The sequence below is a fragment of the Phyllobates terribilis genome, unplaced genomic scaffold (genome assembly GCF_046119375.1).
Source record: "Phyllobates terribilis strain yellow unplaced genomic scaffold, ASM4611937v1 Scaffold_4__5_contigs__length_816908805, whole genome shotgun sequence".
In the NCBI taxonomy this organism is placed as follows: Eukaryota; Metazoa; Chordata; class Amphibia; order Anura; family Dendrobatidae; genus Phyllobates; species Phyllobates terribilis.
The window spans coordinates 11,579,879-11,604,308 of NW_027362764.1; the positions used below are offsets into that span (position 1 = coordinate 11,579,879).

Here is a 24,430-nt window from a genome sequence, read left to right on the forward strand (position 1 = left end):
ATGGTCTTCCGCAGCCACTCACAAAGATGGACACACACTGGACCTCATCCTCACCCGCCTCTGTTCCCTATCTAACCTTTCTAACTCAACTCTCCCTCTTTCTGATCACAACTTACTCACATTCGCTTCCCTCTCCTTTCCAGGTCCGCAATCCCCCATTCAGAAACTTGCACACCCTCGCAGAAATCTGAAACATCTTGACCTACACTCACTCTCTGAGTCCCTTCTCCCTCTTACAGACATAAATCCCTTACGCGACGCAGATGCTGCTGCTGTTTTATAAAACACCACAACAGCTGCAGCTCTCAATTCGGTCGCCCCCTCACACAAACCAAATCTCGCACAATCAACAGGCAACCCTGGCACACCAGCCTGACTAAAGAACTGAGACGGGCTTCCAGAGTTGCTGAACGGAGATGGAAAAGGTCCTACTCCAACGAGCACTTCATCGCATTCAAACAAGCCCTCACTACTTTCAAGTCCACACTAACTGCAGCAAAACAAACCTACTTCTCATCGCTCATATCCTCCCTGTCTCACAACCCTAAACAGATATTCAGTACTTTCAATTCTCTCCTCCATCCCCCAGCTCCACCTCCCTCCCCACTCATTTCAGCTGAAGATTTTGCCTCATTCTTCAAGCAGAAGATTGACAACATAAGGCAAAGCTCTGGCCATAAGTCCCCACAGCCCCTTCTCATAACTACTCAACTCTCCACCTCCAAAACCAGCTTCTGCGCCATCACGGAAGATCAACTTTCCTCTTTACTTTCCAAATCACATCTCACCACCTGTGAACTTGACCCAATCCCGTCCCACCTCATCCCAAACCTCACTGCAGTCTTCACCCCAACCCTAACCCACCTCTTCAACCTGTCACTAACAACTGGCGTCTTCCCCTCATGCTTCAAACATGCCTCGATCACACCCATCCTCAAAAAGCCCTCCCTTGACCCATCCTCTCTGACTAGCTATCACCCTATCTCACTTCTCCCCTATGCCTCAAAACTACTGGAACAACACATCCATTTTGAACTGTCCTCCCACCTGTCCTCCTACTCCCTCTTTGAAAGCTTACAATCTGGCTTCCGACCGCATCACTCCACTGAAAAAGCCCTGACTAAAGTCACCAACGACCTACTGACCGCCAAATCCAACCAACACTACTCTGTCCTCCTCCTCCTAGACCTGTCATCTGCTTTTGACACAGTGGACCATTCCCTCTTACTACAGACTCTCTCATCTTTCGGCATCACAGACTTGGCCCTATCTTGGATCTCCTCATACCTAACAGACAGACAGGACATTCAGTGTCTCCCACTCACACACCACCGCCTCATCTCGCCCCCTATCTGTCGGTGTCCCCCAAGGCTCAGTTCTAGGACCCATGTTCTTCTCCATCTACATCTTCAGCCTGGGACAGCTCATAGAGTCTCACAGCTTTCAGTATCACCTTTATGCTGATGACACACAGATCTACCTCTCAGGACCTGATATCACCTCCTTACTAACCAAAATCCCACAAAATCCCACAATGTCTGTCTGCTATTTCATCTTTCTTCTCTGTTAGATCCTAAAACTTAATATGGATAAAATTGAATTCATCATCTTTCCACCATCTCACTCTAACCCCCCATATGACCTATCTATCAAAGTCAATGGCTGCCCACTCTACCCAGTCCCGCAAGCCCGCTGCCTCGGGGTAACCCTGGACTCTGATCTCTCCTTCAAACATCATATCCAAGGTCTTTACACTTCATGACGACTCCAACTCAAAAATATTTCCCGGATCCGCACATTCCTCAACCATGAATCCGCAAAAACCCTAGTGCATGCCCTCATCATCTCCCGCCTCGACTACTGCAACCTCCTGCTCTGTGGCCTCCCTTCTAACACTCTTGCACCCCTCCAATCGATCCTAAACTCTGCTGCCCAACTAATCCACCTGTCCCCCCGCTATTCCCAGGACTCTCCTCTCTGTCATTCACTGCACTGGTTCCCCATTGCCCAGAGACTCAAGTTCAAGACCCTAACCATGGCATACAAAGCCATCCACAACCTGTCTCCCCCATACATCTCTGACCTAGTCTCCCGGTACATACCTGTATGCAACCTCCGATCCTCACAAGATCTCCTTCTCTACTCCCCTCTTATCTCCTCTTCCCACAATCGCATACAAGATTTCTCCAGTGCACCCCCCCTACTCTGGAACTCTCTACCCCAACACATCAGACTCTTGCCTACCGTGGAAACAAAGAATATATAACAAGCTATCGGGGTAACCACCAGAATACTCAAAATTTTTATGCAAGATAGTTAAAATATAACATTTATTAGATATACATTAAAATTATTTTCTTTTAAGTAAAGAACCCTAATGGACCAGATAGTGAACCCTGGGTCTTTTGAATTACCATCAATAAATTACGATAGTGTATACATGCGAACCACACCTCAACATGTCAAATGCCAAGTGTATAGGGTTTTAGAAAAATCAACCTCATTCATCCAGAGCATGGGATTTAGGCACTATCCTTGCTAGTATTGTTTGACTTTTTTTTTTAAAATACCAATCATATAGGGATACCATGTGTGCGCTCAAAAAATTAGGTATACAATAAACTCCCATGTGTCCTTTAAACACAGAAGGTACCACGGATTATACAATAGAATCCCACATGACCTCTATTCAATAAGGTACCGTGGACTATGTCAGGGAGAATCAACAAAGCCACCACTGAAGGAATCCTTCGGGTTGTTGTCATATCAAACAAATTGAAACAATCTCACCCAATCCTAAAGTGCATCATGGCTTGATTCATCCTGGTATAATGTCATCCTAAACTTCATGACAAAAACATTCTGGAGGTATCCTGCTCCCAACGCGTTTCCTCCTAAAGTAGATTCATCAGGGGAGACTGAAAAAGGGGGCTGAGGGTCTCCACCATTTCAAACAGCCCTTATCCTCCTTTCAAAAGGGTTCCACCTGTCCCTTCCTACACCGTGTCTCCTTTAAACTGCCGCTCTAAACGACACGCCGCTACAACACTTCCGGTCACGTGGGCTGGTATATCCGGTATCTGGAACGCAAACCATAGGGTAGAACGCAGCGGATTATCATTGGGGACCATGGGGCACGTATTACCAAGCGTTTTTTAAGCATTTTCACTACGGAAATTCCGTGGCAAAAACGCTTGAAAAAACGCATAGTGGGCACACAGCCATATAGTGGTGGCTGGGGACCGAGTACCGACGGACGGCCACCGCCATCAGGTTGTGAAAAGGTTCCGTCTCCACGAGCCTAAAAGGCAACATTTCGAGCGCAAGCATTCCCAAAATGTGTGAATTTAGTAGTGTGGCCTGTGGGGCGTTGGCTGCATATTTGCGTTTGCGTTCCAAGGACTGGGGTATGGACAACTGAACACTGCGCTGGGATAAGGACGTGGACGTGCTTGCTGATGGTGCAAGTTGAGAGTGTGCAACGACAGGTGCAGGGCGGGAGGCATCTTCGCATGCACCATGGACAGGGGATTTCGTGCACTCACAACAGCGGAAGAAGCAGTGGTGCCACCCGCAGACACTGTTTCTGCCTGATTATGCTGGTGGTGGTGGTCATGCTGGTCGTTTTGCTACCCCTGCTGATGCTGGCCTGGCAGGTGGTGCAAATGGCCTTTTTGGGGTTATCGGCAGAGTCTTTATAAAACAACCAGACTCGGGAAGACCTAACAGTTGTACCGGTAACTTCCATCGTGTTGGCATTTCAGGGAACGCTTTCCCGCCTTGTGTCTGTGGCTACAACACTGCTTCTTCCTGCCTGCTGTGGTGCTACGCCTCCCTCCCCGTGTGCTGCTGTCCTCGCTCTGCATGTCCTCCTGCCAGGTTGGGTCAGTTACTATATCATCCACCACCTCGTCTCCTACTTCCACAACCTGGTCCTACTCCTGACTTTCTGGCAATTGTGTCTCAACAACCGCAGTTATATGTGATACGTCTGACGGAGAATGACGGTTTTAAAAAACGGGCCTGTAGTTTACTAATACTATTCTTCACAGCGACCTCGTGTGAATAGCTTCACCGACACACTGCAACAAAATGGAAATGGAGGCCAACATTTTCCACATTCAGTTAAAATTTCTGAATTTTTATCGCTGTAATATGTAAAAGATCTGGCTGTATTCTGCAGTGCTAACAAGCAAATGGAGCAGAAAAGTGGTGTACTCTGGACTGCTTTTTAAGCAAATAATCAGGATTAATGTCATGGAAGTATTAAGAAAATATTAACAATTCTTTCTCCCCCTGAAGCCCCTCTGACCCCTACCCTATAGTATTTGTCAAAGGACCAAGAGCTGACACTTGGCCAACTGCTCCTATGCAAATTAACACACACAGCAGTAGTGACTTGTAAACATATGCTGGCACAAGAGAGGTGCTACCAACATAATTAAAATGCGAGTGTATTTTCCCCTGGCAGAGGCAGGGGATAATTAGACACAGGCATGCGATAAATCTACCTCTAGCTGAGAAGGTAATGTTCCCAGCACCTCAAAGGGAATTGAACAGAGGACCACCACACGTTCGACACCAACACGAAATATGGAATAACTAAAGTTCCATAATTCTGATAATAACGAAACCCATATGTTTAGTGGCAGGGTCAGCCAAGGAACAATATGCTTATTTTCCCGTCGCTGTAAGCCCCTCCTTGGAGCTGTGGCGCAAAAGTGCCAGAATAACGGATCACAGATATGCCATGTGTAATCTCTATGGAAAGGTAAATTCATAACGAAAAATATGGTGTCGTTTGCAAGCTTCTGTGAGCATTCAGGGATGAGTTATCGCAGAAGTTAACGTTTTTAATAAAAGCATGAAGAGTGGAGCTGAGCCCACATGATGTCATACCAGGGGGGTGTGTGGGCTGGTCTCCTACTTCGGCATAAAAGATCCAACTGAAGGTTGATCCATATTCACTGCCAGGGGGTATAGAGACTATAAGCAATGGATCCTGTTCGATAACAGTCAAATCAATAAGTGGGGCACCCCTCCTCCTATCTAAACGGAATCGTCTCTGCGATCTGTCTAGTAGATAAGTCTTCTTTAATCCTGTTTATTTTTTGTAACTGTATATTCTGTATTGTAATGTCCCCTTTTGTAAAATCTTGTATATTTTTCATAAACACTGCCTCCCTTTTGGAATAAATATAAAATGTAATAGTTCTGTTTCTTTTGTTCTGTAGTCATTCCCTCCCCCGTAGCCATATACGCTACCAGAACACAGGCATCCGGCAAGGCCTGTATTATATTTGAAACTCGTCTGATGGTGGCAGCGAATAATAATAATTGGGCTATCGTGAAGCTGACAGTGACTGTACGGGGCGTATACACATATTCCATGTGTTGGAATCCGGAGATGTGACGCCATACACTCACTGGTCGCTTGCCAATACCTACGTAGTTAGTCGGGATCGTGTGCTTGCGCATACCTACTCAATCCTGTGAATTCCTGACAGAGTGACAGCAGGGTGAGATATTGTGTGTTCGCCCCGGTGTCATCCCTGTGAATCTCTGACAATTAAGATTAAAAAAAAATTAGCCCTGGCCCCTGACATCTGGGGTTATGCAGTCTGCCACATACTGTACACTGCCGCCTTGCTTTTTAAGCAAATAACCAGGATTAAGATAAAAAAAATTAGCCCTGACCCGTGATATCTGGGGCTATATCTACAAATATCTGTAACAACAGCAGCAGCAGACAGAAAGTGCAATGAACCCCCTTGTGCTATATGCACTGCAGTCTGCCACATACACTGCCTGCCTAACTTCTGCTATCACCATTCACCACTAATTATATGCAGCTGGATTAGTCCTCAGAAGGACTGTTAGTTCAGATGGATATATAGATATATGTTGTGGAATACCTATACTAACTATAAACAAGCAAATCTCTCCCTGACTCAGCAGCATCTCTCCCTACTCTGCTTGTTTCCGGGGTAGACTCTGACGAGCATAAGGTCCTGGGTCTTAGATACACCTGATGACGCTGTGTGACCAGCCAATCACTGTACTGCCCATAACCAACATGGCTACGGCATTACAGTGCCTACATCTCCTCCTCATCTCTGTCTACCACCTTACCTGTCCTCTCCACAGTACTGCACCGCACTACATCTCCTCCTCATCTCTGTCTACCACCTACCTGTCCTCTCTGTAGCATCAGCGTCTCTAACCTCTGCTAGGCAGAGACGCCGTCCCTCTCACCACCGCGCTCCCTGCCCGGTGTCCTCCAGCGCTCCTCTTCCTGCTTCTGCTGCCTTAAAGGGGCCACGCGTGCCGCCCTAAGGAGTCCCCGGCCAATTGCCGGAGGTCCTCCCATATATAAGGCACGCACCTTCTCCAAAATGGAGGTGCCCGAGCAATAGTTGATACACAGTGTACTTACCTCTGCTTCAGCCCTCAGGTTCTGCTGCTAGCCTGACTACTAGTCCAGTCCACCAGCCTGACTACTCTCCAGCCCAACAGTCTGTCTTCCATTCAGTCCGCCAGTCTGTCTATGGGCCTCACCCGCCTGCTTACCTGGAAGCACCTGCCTGTTACCTGTCTGCCTACCCGGAGGCTTCTTCCCGTCACTTGCCATGATCACCTGACAACCTACCTAGAGGCTCCCGCCTGTCACTTGCCGTGACCACCTGTCTGCCTACCCGGAGGCTCCTGCCTGTCACTTGCCGTGACCACCTGTCTGCCTACCCGGAGGCTCCTGCCCGTCACTTGCCGTGACCACCTGTCTGCCTACCCGGAGTCTCCTGCCCGTCACTTGCCGTGACCACCTGTCTGCCTACCCGGAGGCTCTTGCCCGTCACTTGCCATGATCATCTGACAGCCTACCTAGAGGCTCCCGCCTGTCACTTGCCATGACCACCTGACAGCCTACCTAGAGACTTCCGCCTTATCACCTGCTGTCTCTGCCAGTTCTTCTACCCGGACCTCTCATCAGCCTGCCTGCTGTGCCCATCTGCAGTATCGGTCAGTCTCAGCCATCTGACCCGTGGGAGTCACCTGCTCTCTTACAAGGTCGTCCCCAGAGTAGCACCTGGTCCCTCTGCTCGGTCCCTCCCTGGTCACGGAGTCGTTAGACGCCGTACAACCAGGGTCGGTCCGGGTTGATACTTAGTTACGCCCCTCTGGGTCCCACGTTTCACCGCAGCACAGAGGTTCCGCCACCCGGATCCGTAACAGTTTGCTCGGGCCATGGAACCCGGTGGCCCCCAGACCCCCGCAATCTCCGACCTGCACCAGAAGGTCTTACGTCAGAGGGCTCAACAGGAGTCGGTCCTGTCCTTCCTGCGGTCTGTTAACTCTCGCCTAGGCGCATTGTCAGACCCGTCACTGTCCGTCTCTGGTCAAGTAGCGCCTGCTTCCGCGGCACCACAACCCATTCCTATTATGGCGTCCGGCTATGGACCACGGCTCTCGGCACCTCCACATTTTGCTGGCAACCCCGCTTTAGCTTGAGGTTTCATAAACCAGTGCAACCTGCACTTTGAACTCTTGGCACATCAGTTCATCTCTGACTGGGCCAAGGTGGCATTCATCATGTCCCATCTCACTGGGGAAGCACTGGCATGCAAAATCCCCTGTGGGAGAGAGGGGATCCCCTGGTGTCCGACCTATCGTCTTTCCTCGCTGCTTTCCGGAAAGTCTTCGATGAACCAGGACGAAAGTCCTCTTCAGCCTCCTCTCTGCTACGTCTCCGCCAAGAGAGTCTCACCGTGGGCCAATATGCCATACAGTTCCGTACCCTCGCTTCTGAGCTTGCCTGGGACAACGAGGCTCTGGTGTCCGTCTTCTGGGAGGGTCTTTCCGGTCGGATTAAGGACGAGTTAGACGGTCGGGACATTCCTACCACCCTGGATGACCTGGTGTCACTAGCTACCCGGATTGACATCTGTTTCCAAGAATGTACCAAAGAGACTACCCGGGAGCGAAGATTTCCTCGCCTTGCTCCTACTTTCCAGAGACCTGTCTCTCAATTAGCAACTCCCCGGGCACGCTCGCCCGAACCTATGCAGGTCGACCAGACCAAGATGGTCAAATCTCGCCAAGAGTCACGCCGAGCCGAGGGGAGCTGTTTCTATTGTGGCAGTAAGGAGCACTTCATCCGTACCTGCCCGGTGAAGCCGGGAAACGCCAGTGTCTAGGACCGCTCGGAGAGGTCGTCCTAGACAAAAGTAAACCCTCTCCTTCCCTGACTTTGCTTGTCTCCATCTCCTGGGGAGAGAACCGCTACTTTGAAATTGCACACCTAGATTCCGGAGCTGCTGGGAACCTCATTTCCCAGTCCCTGGTAGAGAAATATCACATTCCAACCAAACCTCTGGTTGAACCATTGGCAGTCGCCTCCGTGGATGGAAGACTCCTTCCGGTGACCATCCTGCTCGTCACAGAACCTATAACCCTGCAGGTGGGAATGCTGCACTCTGAGAGGATCTCCTTCCATGTGCTTTCCGGTCTCTCTCACTCCCTTCTGCTAGGTCTACCCTGGCTTCAGAGACATGAACCCGTGCTGAACTGGCAATCTGGTGAAGTTCTCCGTTGGGGACAGGATTGCCATGAGACCTGCCTGGTCCCGGTCCGCCCGGTTCGTCTGCCCCTCACCCTGACTAATCTACCCGGTTTACCGGCACCTTACTGGTCCTATGCAGATGTCTTCGACAAAAAGGAAGCAGAGACACTGCCACCTCATAGGCCATATGATTGCCCGATCGACCTGGTACCCGGTGCCACTCCACCCCGTGGGCGTATTTACCCGTTGTCGTCGGCCGAAACCCGGGCCATGTCGGAATACATTAAGGAGAATCTAGCTAGGGGATTCATCTGGAAATCTACCTCCCCGGCTGGAGCTGGATTCTTCTTCGTCAAGAAGAAAGATGGTTCACTACGTCCCTGTATAGACTATCGAGGACTTAACCAAATCACGGTCAAAAACAAATACCCCCTGCCACTCATCTCCGAGTTGTTTGACCGCCTTAAGGGCGCCAGGATCTGCTCCAAGCTGGATCTACGTGGGGCGTATAACCTGGTCCGGATCCGTCAAGGAGACGAGTGGAAGACGGTATTCAATACCCGGGACGGTCACTATGAATACCGTGTAATGCCCTTCGGTCTCTGCAATGCCCCCGCCGTCTTCCAAGAATTAGTCAATGACATCTTCCGTGACCTCTTATATTCTTGCGTGGTGGTGTACCTGGACGACATCTTGGACTTCTCTCCGGACCTTCCCACACACCGGAGGGATGTTCGTCAGGTCCTGCTTAGGCTCAGGCAGAATCACCTCTATGCCAAATTTGAGAAGTGCCTCTTCGAGCAGACCTCCCTTCCATTCCTGGGTTATATTATCTCCCAGACAGGTCTACGAATGGACCCCGAGAAGCTCTCTGCTGTCTTAAAATGGCCCCATTCGGAGGAGTTGAAGGCGATTCAGCGATTCCTGGGCTTCGCCAACTACTACCGTCTCTTCATCTCGCACTTCTCTTCTCGGACTGCTCCCATCTCTGTGCTCACCCGTAAGGGAGCAAATCCCAAGGTATGGCCGCCCGAAGCTGAGGAGGCCTTCCTTTCCTTAAAGCAAGCCTTCTCCTCTGCCCCAGTGCTGCACCGTCCGGACTGCAACAAACAGTTCTTCCTGGAGGTTGATGCTTCCTTCTCCGGAGCCGGAGCAGTGCTCACCCAAAAATCTTCATCCGGGAGAATGGTAACCTGCGGCTTCTTCTCCAAACTCTTCTCCTCATCTGAGCGCAACTACTCCATAGGAGACCGAGAACTGCTAGCCATCAAATTGGCGCTGGAGGAGTGGCGTTACCTGCTTGAAGGGGCTCTATACCCAGTGATCATCTATACTGATCACAAAAATCTTGCATATCTCCAGAATGCCCAAAGACTCAATCCGCATCAGGCCCGGTGGTCTTTGTTCTTTGCTCGCTTCAACTTTATTCTACATTTCCGCCCGGCAGACAAGTATGTTAAAGCTGACGCCTTGTCCCGATCCTTCCTGTCCTCCGATCTAGAGGAGGAGCCTACGCACATCATCGATTCCTCCAAAGTAATGAGTATGGCCCCCTTAGATCTGACTCGTCTCCCACCCGGTAAGACGTTTGTAGCAGTTCCAGATCGGGGGAAGATTCTTCACTGGGGTCATTCATCTAAACTAGCCGGCCATGCCGGTCAGAAGAAGACTTTCCTGATCATTACTTGGCATTACTGGTGGCCCACCCTGCGCAAGGATGTAGTTGACTTTGTCTCGGCCTGTTCGTCTTGTGCCCGCAACAAAGTCCCCAGACATCTTCCAGCCGGTCACCTCCTGCCTTTTCCCGTACCGGCTGCCCCTTGGCAACACATTGCTATGGACTTTATTACAAATCTCCCTGTTTCTGCCGGCTGTACAGTCATTTGGGTGGTTGCCGACCACTTTTCTAAAATGGCCCACTTCATTCCTCTGCCTGGTCTCCTGTCTGCATCAGAGCTGGCTAAGAACTTCTTCCTTCACATTTTCCGTCTCCATGGCCAACCCCTCCACATTGTGTCGGATCGAGGGGTTCAGCTCACCTCACGCTTCTGGAGAGCTACGTGTAAGCTGCTGGATGTCACCCTAGATTTCTCCTCCGCTTACCATCCATAGTCCAATGACCAAGTGGAGCGTATCAACCAGATCCTTACCAGCTACCTCCGGCACTTTGTTAATGCTCACCATACCGATAGGGTGGATATCCTACCATGGGCCGAATTCTCCTACAACTACCATGAGAGCGAATCGACTTCCAAATCCCCATTCTTTATAGTCTATGGTCAACATCCCCGGATTCCGTTTCCCGTCTCCGCTTCTGTGGACAACCCTGCCACGGAGTCTCTGGTCAGCAAATTTTCCACCATTTGGGAGAATACTAGGTCCGCACTTCTTCAGTCCTCCGAGCGGATGAAGAGATATGCTGACAAGAGACATCTGGATCCGCCTCAATTCCATCCCGGTGACAAGGTTTGGCTCTCCTCCAAACATGTTCGGCTCAAAATACCCTCCTACAAGTTAGGTCCTCGGTTCATCGGTCCATTTGAAGTCCTCAAACAAATCAACCCAGTGGCCTACAAGTTAAAACTCCCGGCCACCTTACGGATTTCCAACTCCTTCCACGTATCTCTCCTCAAACCTGTTGTGTTTAATTCTTTTTCCAACAATCCAGGTACCTCTCCAGCTCCGGTCTCTGCTGAGGACGTCTATGAGGTAGAGAACATTCTGGCCACCAAGAGGGTAAGAGGAAAAACCTTTTTTCTGGTAGATTGGAAGGGGTTTGGCCCAGAGGAGAGAACTTGGGAACCCAGGGAGAACATTCATGCCCCGCTTCTTCTTGAAAAATTTCTTTCTGGCCTAAAAAAGAGGGGGCGTAAGGGGGGGGGGTACTGTAGCATCGGCGTCTCTGCCCTCTGCCAGGCAGACGCCATCCCTCTCACTGCCGCGCTCCCTGCCCGGCGTCCTCCAGCGCTCCTCTTCCTGCTTCTGCTGCCGGCACGCGCAGCTTCCCGGGCACTGTGCTTAGGGCGCGCGCTCCCTTCCTCTTAAAAGGGCCGCACGCGCCACCCTAAGGAGTCCCCGGCCAATTGCCGGAGGTCCTCCCATATATAAGGCACCTCCTCCAAAATGGAGGTGCCTGATCAATAGTTGATGCACAGTGTACTTAACTCTGCTTCAGCCCTCAGGTCCCGCTGCTAGCCTGACTACTAGTCCTGCCTGCCAGCCTGACTATCAGTCCAGTCCGCCAGCCTGACTACTCTCCAGCCCGACAGTCTGTCTTCCATTCAGTCCGCCAGTCTGTCTATGGGCCTCACCCACCAGCTTACCTGGAAGCACCTGCCTGTTACCTGTCTGCCTACCCGGAGGCTCCTGCCCGTCACTTGCCGTGATCACCTGTCTGCCTACCCGGAGACTCCTGCCTGTCACTTGCCGTGACCACCTGACAGTCTACCTAGAGGCTCCCGCCTGTCACTTGCCGTGACCACCTGACAGCCTACCCGGAGGCTCCTGCCCGTCACTTGCCGTGACCACCTGGCAGCCTACCTAGAGGCTCCCGCCTGTCACTTGCCGTGACCACCTGACAGCCTACCTAGAGACTTCCGCCTATCACCTGCTGTCTCTGCCAGTTCTTCTACCCGGACCTCTCGTCAGCCTGCCTGCTGTGCCCATCTGAGGTATCGGTCAGTCTCAGCCATCTGACCCGTGGGAGTCACCTGCTCTCTTACAAGGTCGGTCCCCAGAGTAGCACCTGGTCCCTCTGCTCGGTCCCTCCCTGGTCACGGAGTCGTTAGCCGCCGTACGACCAGGGTCTGTCCTGGTTGATACTTAGTTACGCCCCTCTGCGTCCCTCCTTTCACCGCAGCACAGAGGTTCCACCACCCGGATCCGTAACACTCTCCATAGTGCTGCACCGCTGTACATTTCCTCCTCATCTGTCTACCACCTACCCGTCCGCTCCACAGTGCTGCACCGCCCTACATCTCCTCCTCATCTCCGTCTACCACCCTACCCATCCTCTCAACTGTGCTGCACCGCCCTACATCTCCTCCTCATCTCTGACTACCACCTACCCGTCCTCTCCATAGTGCTGCACCGCCCTACATCTCCTTCTCATCTCTATCTACCACCCTAACTTTTCTCTCCATAATGCTGCACCGCCCTACATCTCCTCCTCATCTCTATCTACCACCTACCCGTCCTCTCCACAGTGTTGCACCGCTCTACGTCTCCTCCTCATCTCTGTCTACCACCTACCTGTCCTCTCCACAGTGCTGCACCGCCCTACATCTCCTTCTCATCTCTGTCTACCACCCTACTCGTCCACTCCACAGTGCGGCACCGCCATATATCTCCTCCTCATCTCTGTCTACCACCCTACCCATCCTCTCAACTGTGCTGCACCGCCCTACATCTCCTCCTCATCGCTGACTACCACCTACCCGTCCTCTCCATAGTGCTGCACCGCCCTACATCTCCTTCTCATCTGTCTACCACCCTAATTGTTCTCTCCATGGTGCTGCACCGCCCTACATCTCCTTCTCATCTCTGTCTACCACCCTACTCGTCCTCTCCACAGTGCTGCACTGCCCTACATCTCCTCCTCATCGCTGACTACCACCTACCCGTCCTCTCCACAGTGCGGCACCGCCCTACATCTCCTCATCTGTCTACCACCTACCTGTCCTCTCCACACCGCTGCACCGCCCTACATCTCCTTCTCATCTCTGTCTACCACCTACCTGTCCTCTCCACAGTGCTGCACCACCCTACATCTCCTTCTCATCTGTCTACCACCCTAACTGTTCTCTCCATAATGCTGCACCGCCCTACATCTCCTCCTCATCTCTATCTACCACCTACCCGTCCTCTCCACAGTGTTGCACCGCTCTACATCTGCTCCTCATCTCTGTCTACCACCTACCTGTCCTCTCCACAGTGCTGCACCACCCTACATCTCCTCCTTATCTCTATCTATCACCTACCCGTCCTCTCCACAGTGTTGCACCGCTCTACATCTGCTCCTCATCTCTGTCTACCACCTACCCGTCCTCTCCACAGTGCTGCACCGCTCTACATCTCCTCCTCATCTCTGCCTACCACCTACCCGTCCTCTCCACAGTGCTGCACCGCCCTACATCTCCTCATCTCTGTCTACCACCTACCTGACCTCTCCACAGTGCAGCACCACTCTACATCTCCTCCTCATCTGTCTACAACCCATCCTCTCCACAGTTCTGCGCCACCCTACATCTTCTACTCATCTTTATCTACCACTTACCCGGCCTCTCCACAGCGCTGCACCGCCCTACATCTCCTCTTCATCTCTATCTACCACCTACTAGACCTCTCCACAGTAATGCATCAGTTCTCTGGAATGCACTAACCCAGAGAGTTGCCTAAAAATAACTCTTTAGAAAGGCCCATCACTGATTTTACTAGGATACAGACGACCTATTTGGAGATGTCTCCAGTGAGATGTTCTGGAGATGACTGGGGACATCAAAGGAGAAGAGATAATTTCCAGGCAGAGAAGATCTGCAGAGTCACGGATCTGGTGTGACACATGGTAAGAGGTCTCTAACCTGAACACGGCATCCGGTTACAGGTGGAGAACTCAATCCCGCGCAGCACAATGCTGACCCGGCTGCGATTCCTGTATCCTCCTCCGCAGGGTACAGAACATTCTGACCATGGACTCCAGTCCCCAGCAGCACCTAGAAAAAGAGTACACGTTCCAAAATATCACAGAGGAAAAAGGTCAAATCCTAGCTTGCAGGATATTACCAGAGAGGGTCCCATCATGGTGCCAGCCAGGATGACAGAAGGTCATAGACTGCCCCCAATGGCTATTTCATAGCGCCATATGGTGTGTGCATCACAGTGCTATCTATCAGAGCTCTATATCATAGGGCCACATAGGGCCGATATAATGGTCCTTAGTGCTATATAGTAAACATGTTATCAGTGTCCAAATAACAGAACAACATGGAGAACAGACACTGGAGAAACAAGTGCTGCTTTTATATTCATGAGCTGAACTCAAAGATCTAAGTGTTTTTCTATGGACACAAAAGGCCTTTCTCTCACAAATATTGTTAATAAATGTGTCTAAATCTGAGATTTTCTCCAGGAATTGTGGCAACATGGGGCCATGCGTTATCCTGCTGCAACATGGGGTCGTGCATTGTCATGCTGCAACATGGGGCCGTGCATTATCATGCTGCAACATGGGGCCGTGCGTTATCATGCTGCAACATGGGGCCGTGCATTATCATGCTGCAACATGGGGCCGTGCATTATCATGCTGCAACATGGGGCCGTGCGTTATCATGCTGCAACATGGGGCCGTGCATTATCATGCTGCAACATGGGGCCGTGCGTTATCATGCTGTAACATGGGGCCATGCATTATCCTGCTGCAACATGGGGCCGTGCGTTATCATGCTGTAACATGGGGCCGTGCGTTATCATGCTGCAACATGGGGCCGTGCGTTATCATGCTGTAACATGGGGCCATGCATTATCAGGCTGTAACATGGGGCCGTGCGTTATCATGCTGCAACATGGGGCCGTGTATTATCATGCTGTAACATGGGGCCGTGCATTATCATGCTGCAACATGGGGCCGTGCATTATCATGCTACAACATGGGGCTGTGCGTAATCATACTGCATCATGGGGCCGTGCGTTACCATGCTACAACATGGGGCCGTGCGTTATCATGCTGTAACATGGGGCCGTGCGTTGTCATCCTGCTGCAATATGGGGTGGTGTTGGTGGATGAATAGGACAACAATGGCCTCAGGATCTCGTCACGGTATCTCTGTGCATTCACAAAGGCATCAATAAAATGCACTATTGTCCATAGCATACGCCTGCCCGTACCATAACCCCACCGCCACCATGGGACACCCGATTCTCAACGTTGACATCAGCCAGCGGCACCTGTGCAATAATCATGTGTCGAATCATCATCTGGATATGTCACACCGGTGAGGAGGACGGATGATCTCAGCAGAGGAGAAGATCTCACTAACACAGATCTAGACACATTATCTGGACATGTCACACCGGTGAGGTGGACGGATGATCTCGGCAGAGGAGAAGAGCTCACTAACACAGATCTAGGCACATTATCTGGATATGTCACACTGGTGAGGTGGACGGATGATCTCGGCATAGGAGAAGATCTCACTAACACAGATCTAGACACATTATCTGGGTATGTCACACCGGTGAGGAGGACGGATGATCTCGGCAGAGGAGAAGATCTCACTAACACAGATCTAGACACATTATCTGGATATGTCACACCGGTGAGGTGGACGGATGATATCAGCAGAGGAGAAGAGCTCACTAACACAGATCTAGACACATTATCTGGATATGTCACACCGGTGAGGTGGACGGATGATCTCGGCAGAGGAGAATATCTCACTAACACAGATCTAGACACATTATCTGGATATGTCACACCGGTGAGGAGGACGGATGATCTCGGCAGAGGAGAAGAGCTCACTAACACAGATCTAGACACATTATCTGGATATGTCACACCGGTGAGGAGGACGGATGATCTCGGCAGAGGAGAAGATCTCACTAACACAGATTTAGACATTTGTGAACAATATCTGAGAGAAAAAGACTTTTTGTGTCCATTGAAAAAGTCTTAGATCTTTGTGTTCAGCTTGTGAAAAATGGGAGAAAAAAGAAATGTGCTGTGTTTATATGATTGGTCAGTGTATAGCAGGGATGGGAGGGCCAAAAACATGGTCAAAGTCTCGGTGGTGGTTTTGGTGTCGCGGGCCAAATAAAACCACCCTGCGGGCCAGATTTGGCCCATGGGCCAGAGTTTGCCATGTATGGTGTATAGCAATGCTACTCAATATCCAATATACAGTTGTGCTCAAAAGTTTACATACCCCGGCAGAATTTTTCCTTTCTTGGCCTTGTTTCAGAGAATATGAATGATAACAAAAAAATTTTTTCTCCCCTCATGGTTATTGGTTGGGTGAAGCCATTTATTGTCAAACTACTGTGTTTTCTCTTTTTAAATCTTAATGACGACCAAAAACATCCAACTGACCCTGATCAGAAGTTCACATACCCTGGTGATTTTGGCCTGATAACATGCACAGAATTGGACACAAATGGGTTTGAATGGCTACTAAAGGTAACATCCTCACCTGTGACCGGTTTGCTTTTAATCAGTGTATGTACATAAAAGCTGAGTGAGTTTCTGGGATCCAGACAGACTCTTGCATCATTTATCCAGCCACTGACGTTTCTGGATTGTGAGTCATGGGGAAAACAAAAGAATTGTCAACGGATCTACGGGAAAAGGTAGTTGAACTGTATAACACAGGAAAGGGATACAAAAAGATATCCAAGGAATTGATAATGCCAGTCAGCAGCGTTCAAACTGTGATTAACAAATGGAAAATCAGGGGCTCTGTAAAAACCAAACCACGGTCAGGTAGACTGTCAGGAAAACTTGGTCAGACCTTGCAGCCCTCTGGCGCCCCCTTATCCTGCTGGTCAAACACGGTATTGACCGAGGATAAGCAACAGGGCGCAGCTGCTCTCATTTATGTCGACTATTGTGGCACGTGATGTGACAGGACGTATATATACCACCAGTTCCTTCAAGGAACGTATATATACCTCAATCCAGCCACCCTCAACCACAATATCACATAAATACACCGTATGCGACCACCACCGATCTCTTAACAGGTGGATCGGGTACCCGTTAGGTAACGTGAATTAGCGGGTGAAGAACGTGTTTGCTCGACATAGGACAAGAAGAACGAAGCTGGTAAATAATACTAATTTACTCCCAAAAGTGGGCAGTATTTACAAAAGATATACAAGATATTATAAAAGAGACAATTTACATATATGCATAAAACAGTTATTAAAATAAAAGGGGTAAATAATATCAAAACCTGCGCCACGAGGTGATGGTCTCAGATTCTGTGTGGGGGACGGCTCCCCGGAAATTAGGTGTGATGCCTCCACGCAGCGAGGAGTGCTTGCGTCTGACGTCCCTGGGTTGGAATGAGCCAACATGGAGGTTCTTGTTTTTAGTAAGGAGGCAAAACACTAGGACACACCCATGTTGTTTACCTAACACGGGGGCTCGGTTTTGTGAATCCACCCAGCTGCACAAGACATAAAAATCCTTCATCTTTCATATCTTGGTATGGGGGGGGGCCCACATCCAAGATGGATACATCATGTTTGCCGTCACCAATATTCATGAAGATTGATATCAAATATGATATTTCTATGATGTTCAGAAGCTCAGAACCCATATCCTAGGTTTCTGGTGGTTTCCCAGTTATGAAAGATACACCATCATAACTGGAAAAAGGTGAGCATCCCAAAAATGTGGTCCATGGGTTTGTGACAGTCATGTGCATTATTAAACTCGACATTAAAAGTTTGTACAGTTACACAATAGGGCTTTGGAGGGGAAATCCAGTGTAGACCAGAATGCTTGCTCTGGGCTGAGGTTTTTCTTGGCGGTTATAAAAATTCCTTGTTTGGGGGAAGCAAGAGTAGATTTCTATGGAGGTCCCTTCCAAGTAAACAGGGGGCGGAGATTTAAGACATCTCTGGCTGTCCTTTCAACATTTTTAAAACTAGCACAAAAATAAATTTTGCCTGACATAGAGCAACAAAGATTTCGGCCACAACTGCCAGGAAAATTGTTCGGGATGCAAAGAAAAACCCACAAATAACATCAGCTGAAATTCAGGACTCTCTGAAAACTAGCGGTGTGGCTGTTTCAAGATGCACAATAAGGAGGCACTTGAAAAAATGGGCTGCATGGTCGAGTCGCCAGAAGAAAGCTATTACTGCGCAAATGCCACAAAGTATCTCGCTTACAATACTCCAAACAGCACAGAAACAAGCCTCAAAACTTCTGGAACAAGGTAATTTGGAGTGATGAGACCAAAATTGAACTTTTTGGCCACAACCATAAATGTTACATTTGGAGAGAGGTCAACAAGGCCTATGATGAAAGGAACACCATTCCTACAGTAAAGCACGGAGGTGGATCGCTGATGTTTTGGGGATGTATGAGCTACAAAGGCACAGGAAACTTGGTAAAAGTTGAAGGAAAGATGGATACAGCACGTTATCAGCAAATACTGGAGGCAAATTTGCACTCATCAGCCCGGAAGCTGCGCATGGGACGTACTTGGACGTTCCAACACGACAACGATCCAAAACACAAGGCCAAGTCGACCTGTCATTGGCTACAGCAGAACAAAGTGGAGGTTCTGGAGAGGCCATCTCAGTCTCCTGACCTCAATATCATTGAGCCACTCTGGGGAGATCTCAAGAGCGCAGTTCATGCTCGACAGCCCAGGAATTTACAGGAACTGGAGGCTTTTTGCCAAGAAGAATGGGCAGCTTTACCATCTGAGAAAATAAAGAACCTCATCCACAACTACCACAAAAGACTTCAAGCTGTCATTGATGTTAGAGGGGGCAATACACGGTATTAAGAACTGGGGTATGTGAACTTTTGATCAGGGTCATTTGGATGTTTTTAGTTGTCTTTAAGATATAAAAAGAGAAAACACAGTAGTTTGACAATAAATGGCTTCACCCAACCAATAACCATGAGGGGAGGAAAAGGTTTTTATTATCATTCATATTCTCTGAAACAAGGCCAAGAAAGGAAAAATTCTGCCGGGGTATGTAAACTTTTGAGCACAACTGTAAAACATTAACAATGATTCTACAAGGTGAATTCACAATACAATACCAAGGGCAAATGTGTAGGTCATGCACGGTGAGGACTAGGAGCTGCAGAGTCTTTGACCCTGCTGTCAGTACCATTCCTATGGGGCTGTCCCCTACTGGACCTACCTTTACAAGGCTGCAAGCTGCAAAATTCTATGACAACACTGGAGCCCTCACAGAGCTTCCCCCCAAAGGCTGGCGGTGGGTTGGTTCCCGAACGGTAGCGACGTCTAGTCCCCACATTACAAGTCCTGCTGCAGGAACTCCAAGCCATCCAGCTGCTCCAGCCACAATCCACTGCAAGAATGGGGATGAAGACATGGCAATATATTACGTGTTATAGCAGAGTAGGAAGAAGGGTTATCCTCAGCCCCCGGGATCAGGAAAAATAACAAGGATCAAGAGTTATCCGCAGCCCCCGGGATCAGGAACAGTAAAAAGGGTGACGAGTAGTGATGAGCGAGTATGTTCTGTTAACCCTTTAGGCGCACATGCTCGGGTGCTCGCCAAGTATCTTCAGCGTGCTCGGGTGTTAAGTTTCAGTCACTCTGTGCTCATGATTTGTGACTGTTTGACACCTTTAATACATGTGAGGAATGCCTAAGAAACAAGCATTCCTCACATGTATTAAACCTGTCAAACAGTCGCAAATTATGAGCACGGAGTGACTGAAACATAACACCCGAGCACGCTGAAGATACTCGGAAAACACCCGAGCATGCTCGGAAATCTTGAGTAACGAGCATGCTCGCTCATCACTAGTGAAGAGTTATCCTCAGCCCCTGGGATCAGGAAGAGTAAAAAGGGAGAAGAGTTATCCTCAGCCCCCGGGATCAGGAAGAGTAAAAAGGGAGAAGAGTTATCCTCAGCCCCCGGGATCAGGAAGAGTAAAAAGGGAGAAGAGTTATCCTCAGCCCCCGGGATCAGGAAGAGTAAAAAGGGAGAAGAGTTATCCTCAGCCCCTGGGATCAGGAAGAGTAAAAAGGGAGAAGAGTTATCCTCAGCCCCCGGGATCAGGAAGAGTAAAAAGGGAGAAGAGTTATCCTCGGCCCCTGGGATCAGGAAGAGTAAAAAGGGAGAAGAGTTATCCTCAGCCCCCGGGATCAGGAAGAGTAAAAAGGGAGAAGAGTTATCCTCAGCCCCCGGGATCAGGAAGAGTAAAAAGGGAGAAGAGTTATCCTCAGCCCCCGGGATCAGGAAGAGTAAAAAGGGAGAAGAGTTATCCTCAGCCCCTGGGATCAGGAAGAGTAAAAAGGGAGAAGAGTTATCCTCAGCCCCCGGGATCAGGAAGAGTAAAAAGGGAGAAGAGTTATCCTCAGTCCCAGGACCTTCTCTAACATACACTAAGAAAATAATTGTCTGTAGAATGTGACTATTCATCCAGTATATGGACCCACAATCAAGGGACAGAAAAAAACCACTTCCAGTTTCTAAGAAGTTAGGGCTGTAGGGAAGTGTCATGTTACCCCCCAGGTCCGAGCATTGTCGCCCCCTCTTGTTCAAGTTTATCATGACGCCAGTGTGATGCAATGCATTTGGCCCCTCTGTTTATGGCTCACACGTGATGAAACAAGCTGTTGTTACCTGGACAGTGCTCGGTGCCGCACACCATCTTCCCAGAAACACACGTGCTGGAGACAAACATGAGAACATGACTGAGTGTCCGCTCACATGGCACATGAGGAACAGGTGGCACCCTGGTGAACGGGCGGCACACGGGGGAACGGGCAGCGCACGGGGGAACGGGCGGCACACGGGGGAAAGAGCGGCACACGGGGGAAAGGGCGGCACACGGGGGAACGGGCGGCACACGGGGGAACGGGCGGAACACGGGAAAACGGGCAGAACACGGGAAAACGGGCGGAACACGGGAAAACGGGCGGAATATGGGAAAACGGGTGGAACACGGGGAAATGGGCGGAACACAGGGAAACGGGCAGAACACAGGGGCACAAGCAGCACATGGGGAAACGGGCAACACACGAGGGAACGAGTGGCACACGGGGGAACGAGCGGCACATGGGGGAACAGATAGCAAACCAGGGTTTCACACAAGGAGGACTGAGCGGTACACAATGGAACAGGCAGCACAAGGGGGAACGGGAGGCACATGGGGGGAAAAGGCCGCACACATGGTTAGGCAGCACATGGCAGTCACTGACCAGTTATTGCAGGTGTCCAGTGTCCTATTCTCCCCCGGCAGCAGAAACTCCCCCTGGTGGTAGCAGGAACACTCACTGCGGGGGACACAGCTGTAATTCTGGAGGTAGAGCCCCTCTGGACAGTAGCAGCCCTCATAGCAGTCGGAGGCACACTCCACATAGGCTGTCTGGTCCAGGCAGAGCCGCGGACAGGCTCCTCCGCCCCTGCGGCACTCCTCCACCGTCTGGTACATCATGTGTGGTGGACACAAGTCTGAATGGAAGGAGAAATCTGCACAGACTGGTCTACAGATAGCAGTGTCCAAGGGAAACTGGGCAACAAAACCACAGAAAAGGCCAAAAATTGCAACTTCTCTCAGCTCCCCTCAATATCATTCACTGCGGGCGGAAGTGGCCTCTCTGACTCGCTGTGACGGATGTGGCCCCTCTGACTCGCTGTGACGGATGTGGCCCCTCTGACTCGCTGTGACGGATGTGGCCCCTCTGACTCGCTGCCGGCGGATGTGGCCCCTCTGACTCACTGCGGGCAGACGTGGCCTCTCTGACTCGCTGCGGGCAGACGTGGCCTCTCTGACTCGCTGTGACGGATGTGGCCCCTCTGACTCGCTGCGGGCAGACGTGGCCTCTCTGACTCGCTGCGGGCAGACGTGGCCTCTCTGACTCGCTGCGGGCAGACGTGGCCTCTCTGACTCGCTGTGACGGATGTGGCTCCTCTGACTCGTTGTGGGCCAATGTGGCCTCTCTGACTTGCTGCGGGTGGATGTGGCCCCTATGTCTCTCAGTGGCATACATGACCCCTCTGACTCGTTGTGGGAGGACGTGGCCTCCCTGACTCGCTGCAGGCGGATGTGGACCCTCTGACTCCCTGCAAACCGCCGAGCACCCTCTGACTCGCTGAGGGTGGACGTGGCCTCTCTGACTCGTTGTGAGAGGACGTGGCCCCTCTGACTCACTGTGGACCCTCTGACTCCCTGCAGACCGCCATGCACTCTCTGACTCGCTGTGGGCGGATGTGGCCCCTCTGACTCGCTGCGGGCGAACGTGGCCCCTCTGACTCGCTGCGGGCGGACGTGGCCTCTCTGACTCGCTGCGGGCGGACGTGGCCTCTCTGACTCGCTGTGGGCGGATGTGGCCCCTCTGACTCCCTGCAGACCGCTGTGGACCCTCTGACTCCCTGCAGACCGCCGTGCACCCTCTGACTCGCTGCGGGCGGACGTGGCCCCTCTGACTCGCTGCCGGCGGACGTGGCCCCTCTGACTCGCTGCGGGCGGACGTGGCCCCTCTGACTCGCTGCCGGCGGACGTGGCCCCTCTGACTCGCTGCGGGCGGACGTGGCCCCTCTGGCTCGCTGTGGGCGGATGTGGCCCCTCTGACTCGCTGCGGGCGGACGTGGCCCCTCTGGCTCGCTGCGGGCGGACGTGGCCCCTCTGGCTCGCTGCGGGCGGACGTGGCCTCTCTGACTCGCTGCGGGCGGATGTGGCCCCTCTGACTCGCTGTGGGCGGATGTGGCCCCTCTGACTCCCTGCAGACCGCTGTGGACCCTCTGACTCCCTGCAGACCGCCGTGCACCCTCTGACTCGCTGCGGGCGGATGTGGCCCCTCTGACTCGCTGCGGGCGGACGTGGCCCCTCTGGCTCGCTGCGGGCGGATGTGGCCTCTCTGACTCGCTGCAGCTAATACTTCTCACAGCTGAGGGTTTGTTACAATCCTTTGTGGGCACATGACTCCTCCCTCGTCTCCAGGCTCCGCCCCTGCTGCTCACCTCTGCAGAGCTGCGTGTTGCACTCCCTGGTCTGGATGTGGGGCCCCTGGCATTTTGGGCCCCCATGACGTGGCACAGGCCTGGAACAGGAGCGGTTTCGGGTTTGGACTCCAGAGTCGCAGGTCGCAGTACATTCTGTCCAGGAGCCCCAGGAGGACCAGCCGCCGAGCACTGTGCGGAGAGGGGTATATATATATACACTGTATATACACAGTATACAGCGAGTGCATGCAGACATCAGTGTACTGTATATACAGGAACGCTATGTGGGCCCTCTGCAGAGCTCATCAGAATACCAGGAGGTGCTGGTGGCCCCCAGATGTTCTGGGCCCCTGTGTGGCTGCAGTTATAGCAGAGGTATATACACATATACACACAGTGCTGTGCAAAAGTCTTAGACGGGGTGGAATAAATGCAGCGCAGTAAGAAGCCTCATACACAGAAGGGTTAATTGTTACCTGAAGATGGAGGTAAGGGGCGGTCACCAGATACTGACGATGGAGGTAAGGGGCGGCCACCAGATACTGACGATGGAGGTAAGGGGCGGCCACCAGATACTGACGATGGAGGTAAGGGGCGGCCACCAGATACTGACGATGGAGGTAAGGGGCGGCCACCAGATACTGACGATGGAGGTAAAGGGCGGCCACCAGATACTGACGATGGAGGTAAGGGGCGGCCACCAGATACTGACGATGGAGGTAAGGGGCGGCCACCAGATACTGACAATGCAGGTAAGGGGCGGCCACCAGATACTGACGATGGAGGTAAGGGGTGGTCACCAGATACTGACGATGGAGGTAAGGGGCGGCCACCAGATACTGATGATGGAGGTGACGGGCGGTCGCCAGATACTGATGATGGAGGTGACGGGCGGTCACCAGATACTGACGATGGCGGTGACGGGTGGTCACCATATACTGATGATGGAGGGGACGGGCGGTCACCAGATACTGATGATGGAGGTGACGGGTGGTCACCACACGCTCATGATGGAGTTGACAGGTGGTCACCAGATACTGATGATGGAAGCAACGGATAGTGATGGGCGAACCCGTGACTGTTCGGGTTTGGCTAATTGAGCAGAACGCCGAACAGTTTTCTTAAAAGTTCGGGTTTGGGTACGAAAACAGTACTCGAACCCCGAACCCAAACACGGACCCATTCATGTGAATAAAGGAGGCGAATATC

The 24,430-nt window shown here is 51.3% G+C and overlaps 1 protein-coding gene across 1 annotated transcript in view; it reads right to left on the reverse strand.

The window, feature by feature from the left end:
- LOC141264133 (SCO-spondin-like) overlaps nt 1–24,430 on the reverse strand; it is a 521,676-nt gene that overhangs the window by 253,204 nt on the left and 244,042 nt on the right. The window contains exons 43-47 of the mRNA XM_073676443.1: nt 23,240–23,410; nt 21,478–21,730; nt 20,900–20,946; nt 19,442–19,612; nt 14,137–14,268 (exon numbers count right to left, since the gene is read on the reverse strand). Of these exons, the coding sequence (XP_073532544.1) occupies nt 14,137–14,268; nt 19,442–19,612; nt 20,900–20,946; nt 21,478–21,730; nt 23,240–23,410 (774 nt within the window). The remainder of the gene's footprint in view (nt 1–14,136; nt 14,269–19,441; nt 19,613–20,899; nt 20,947–21,477; nt 21,731–23,239; nt 23,411–24,430) is intronic.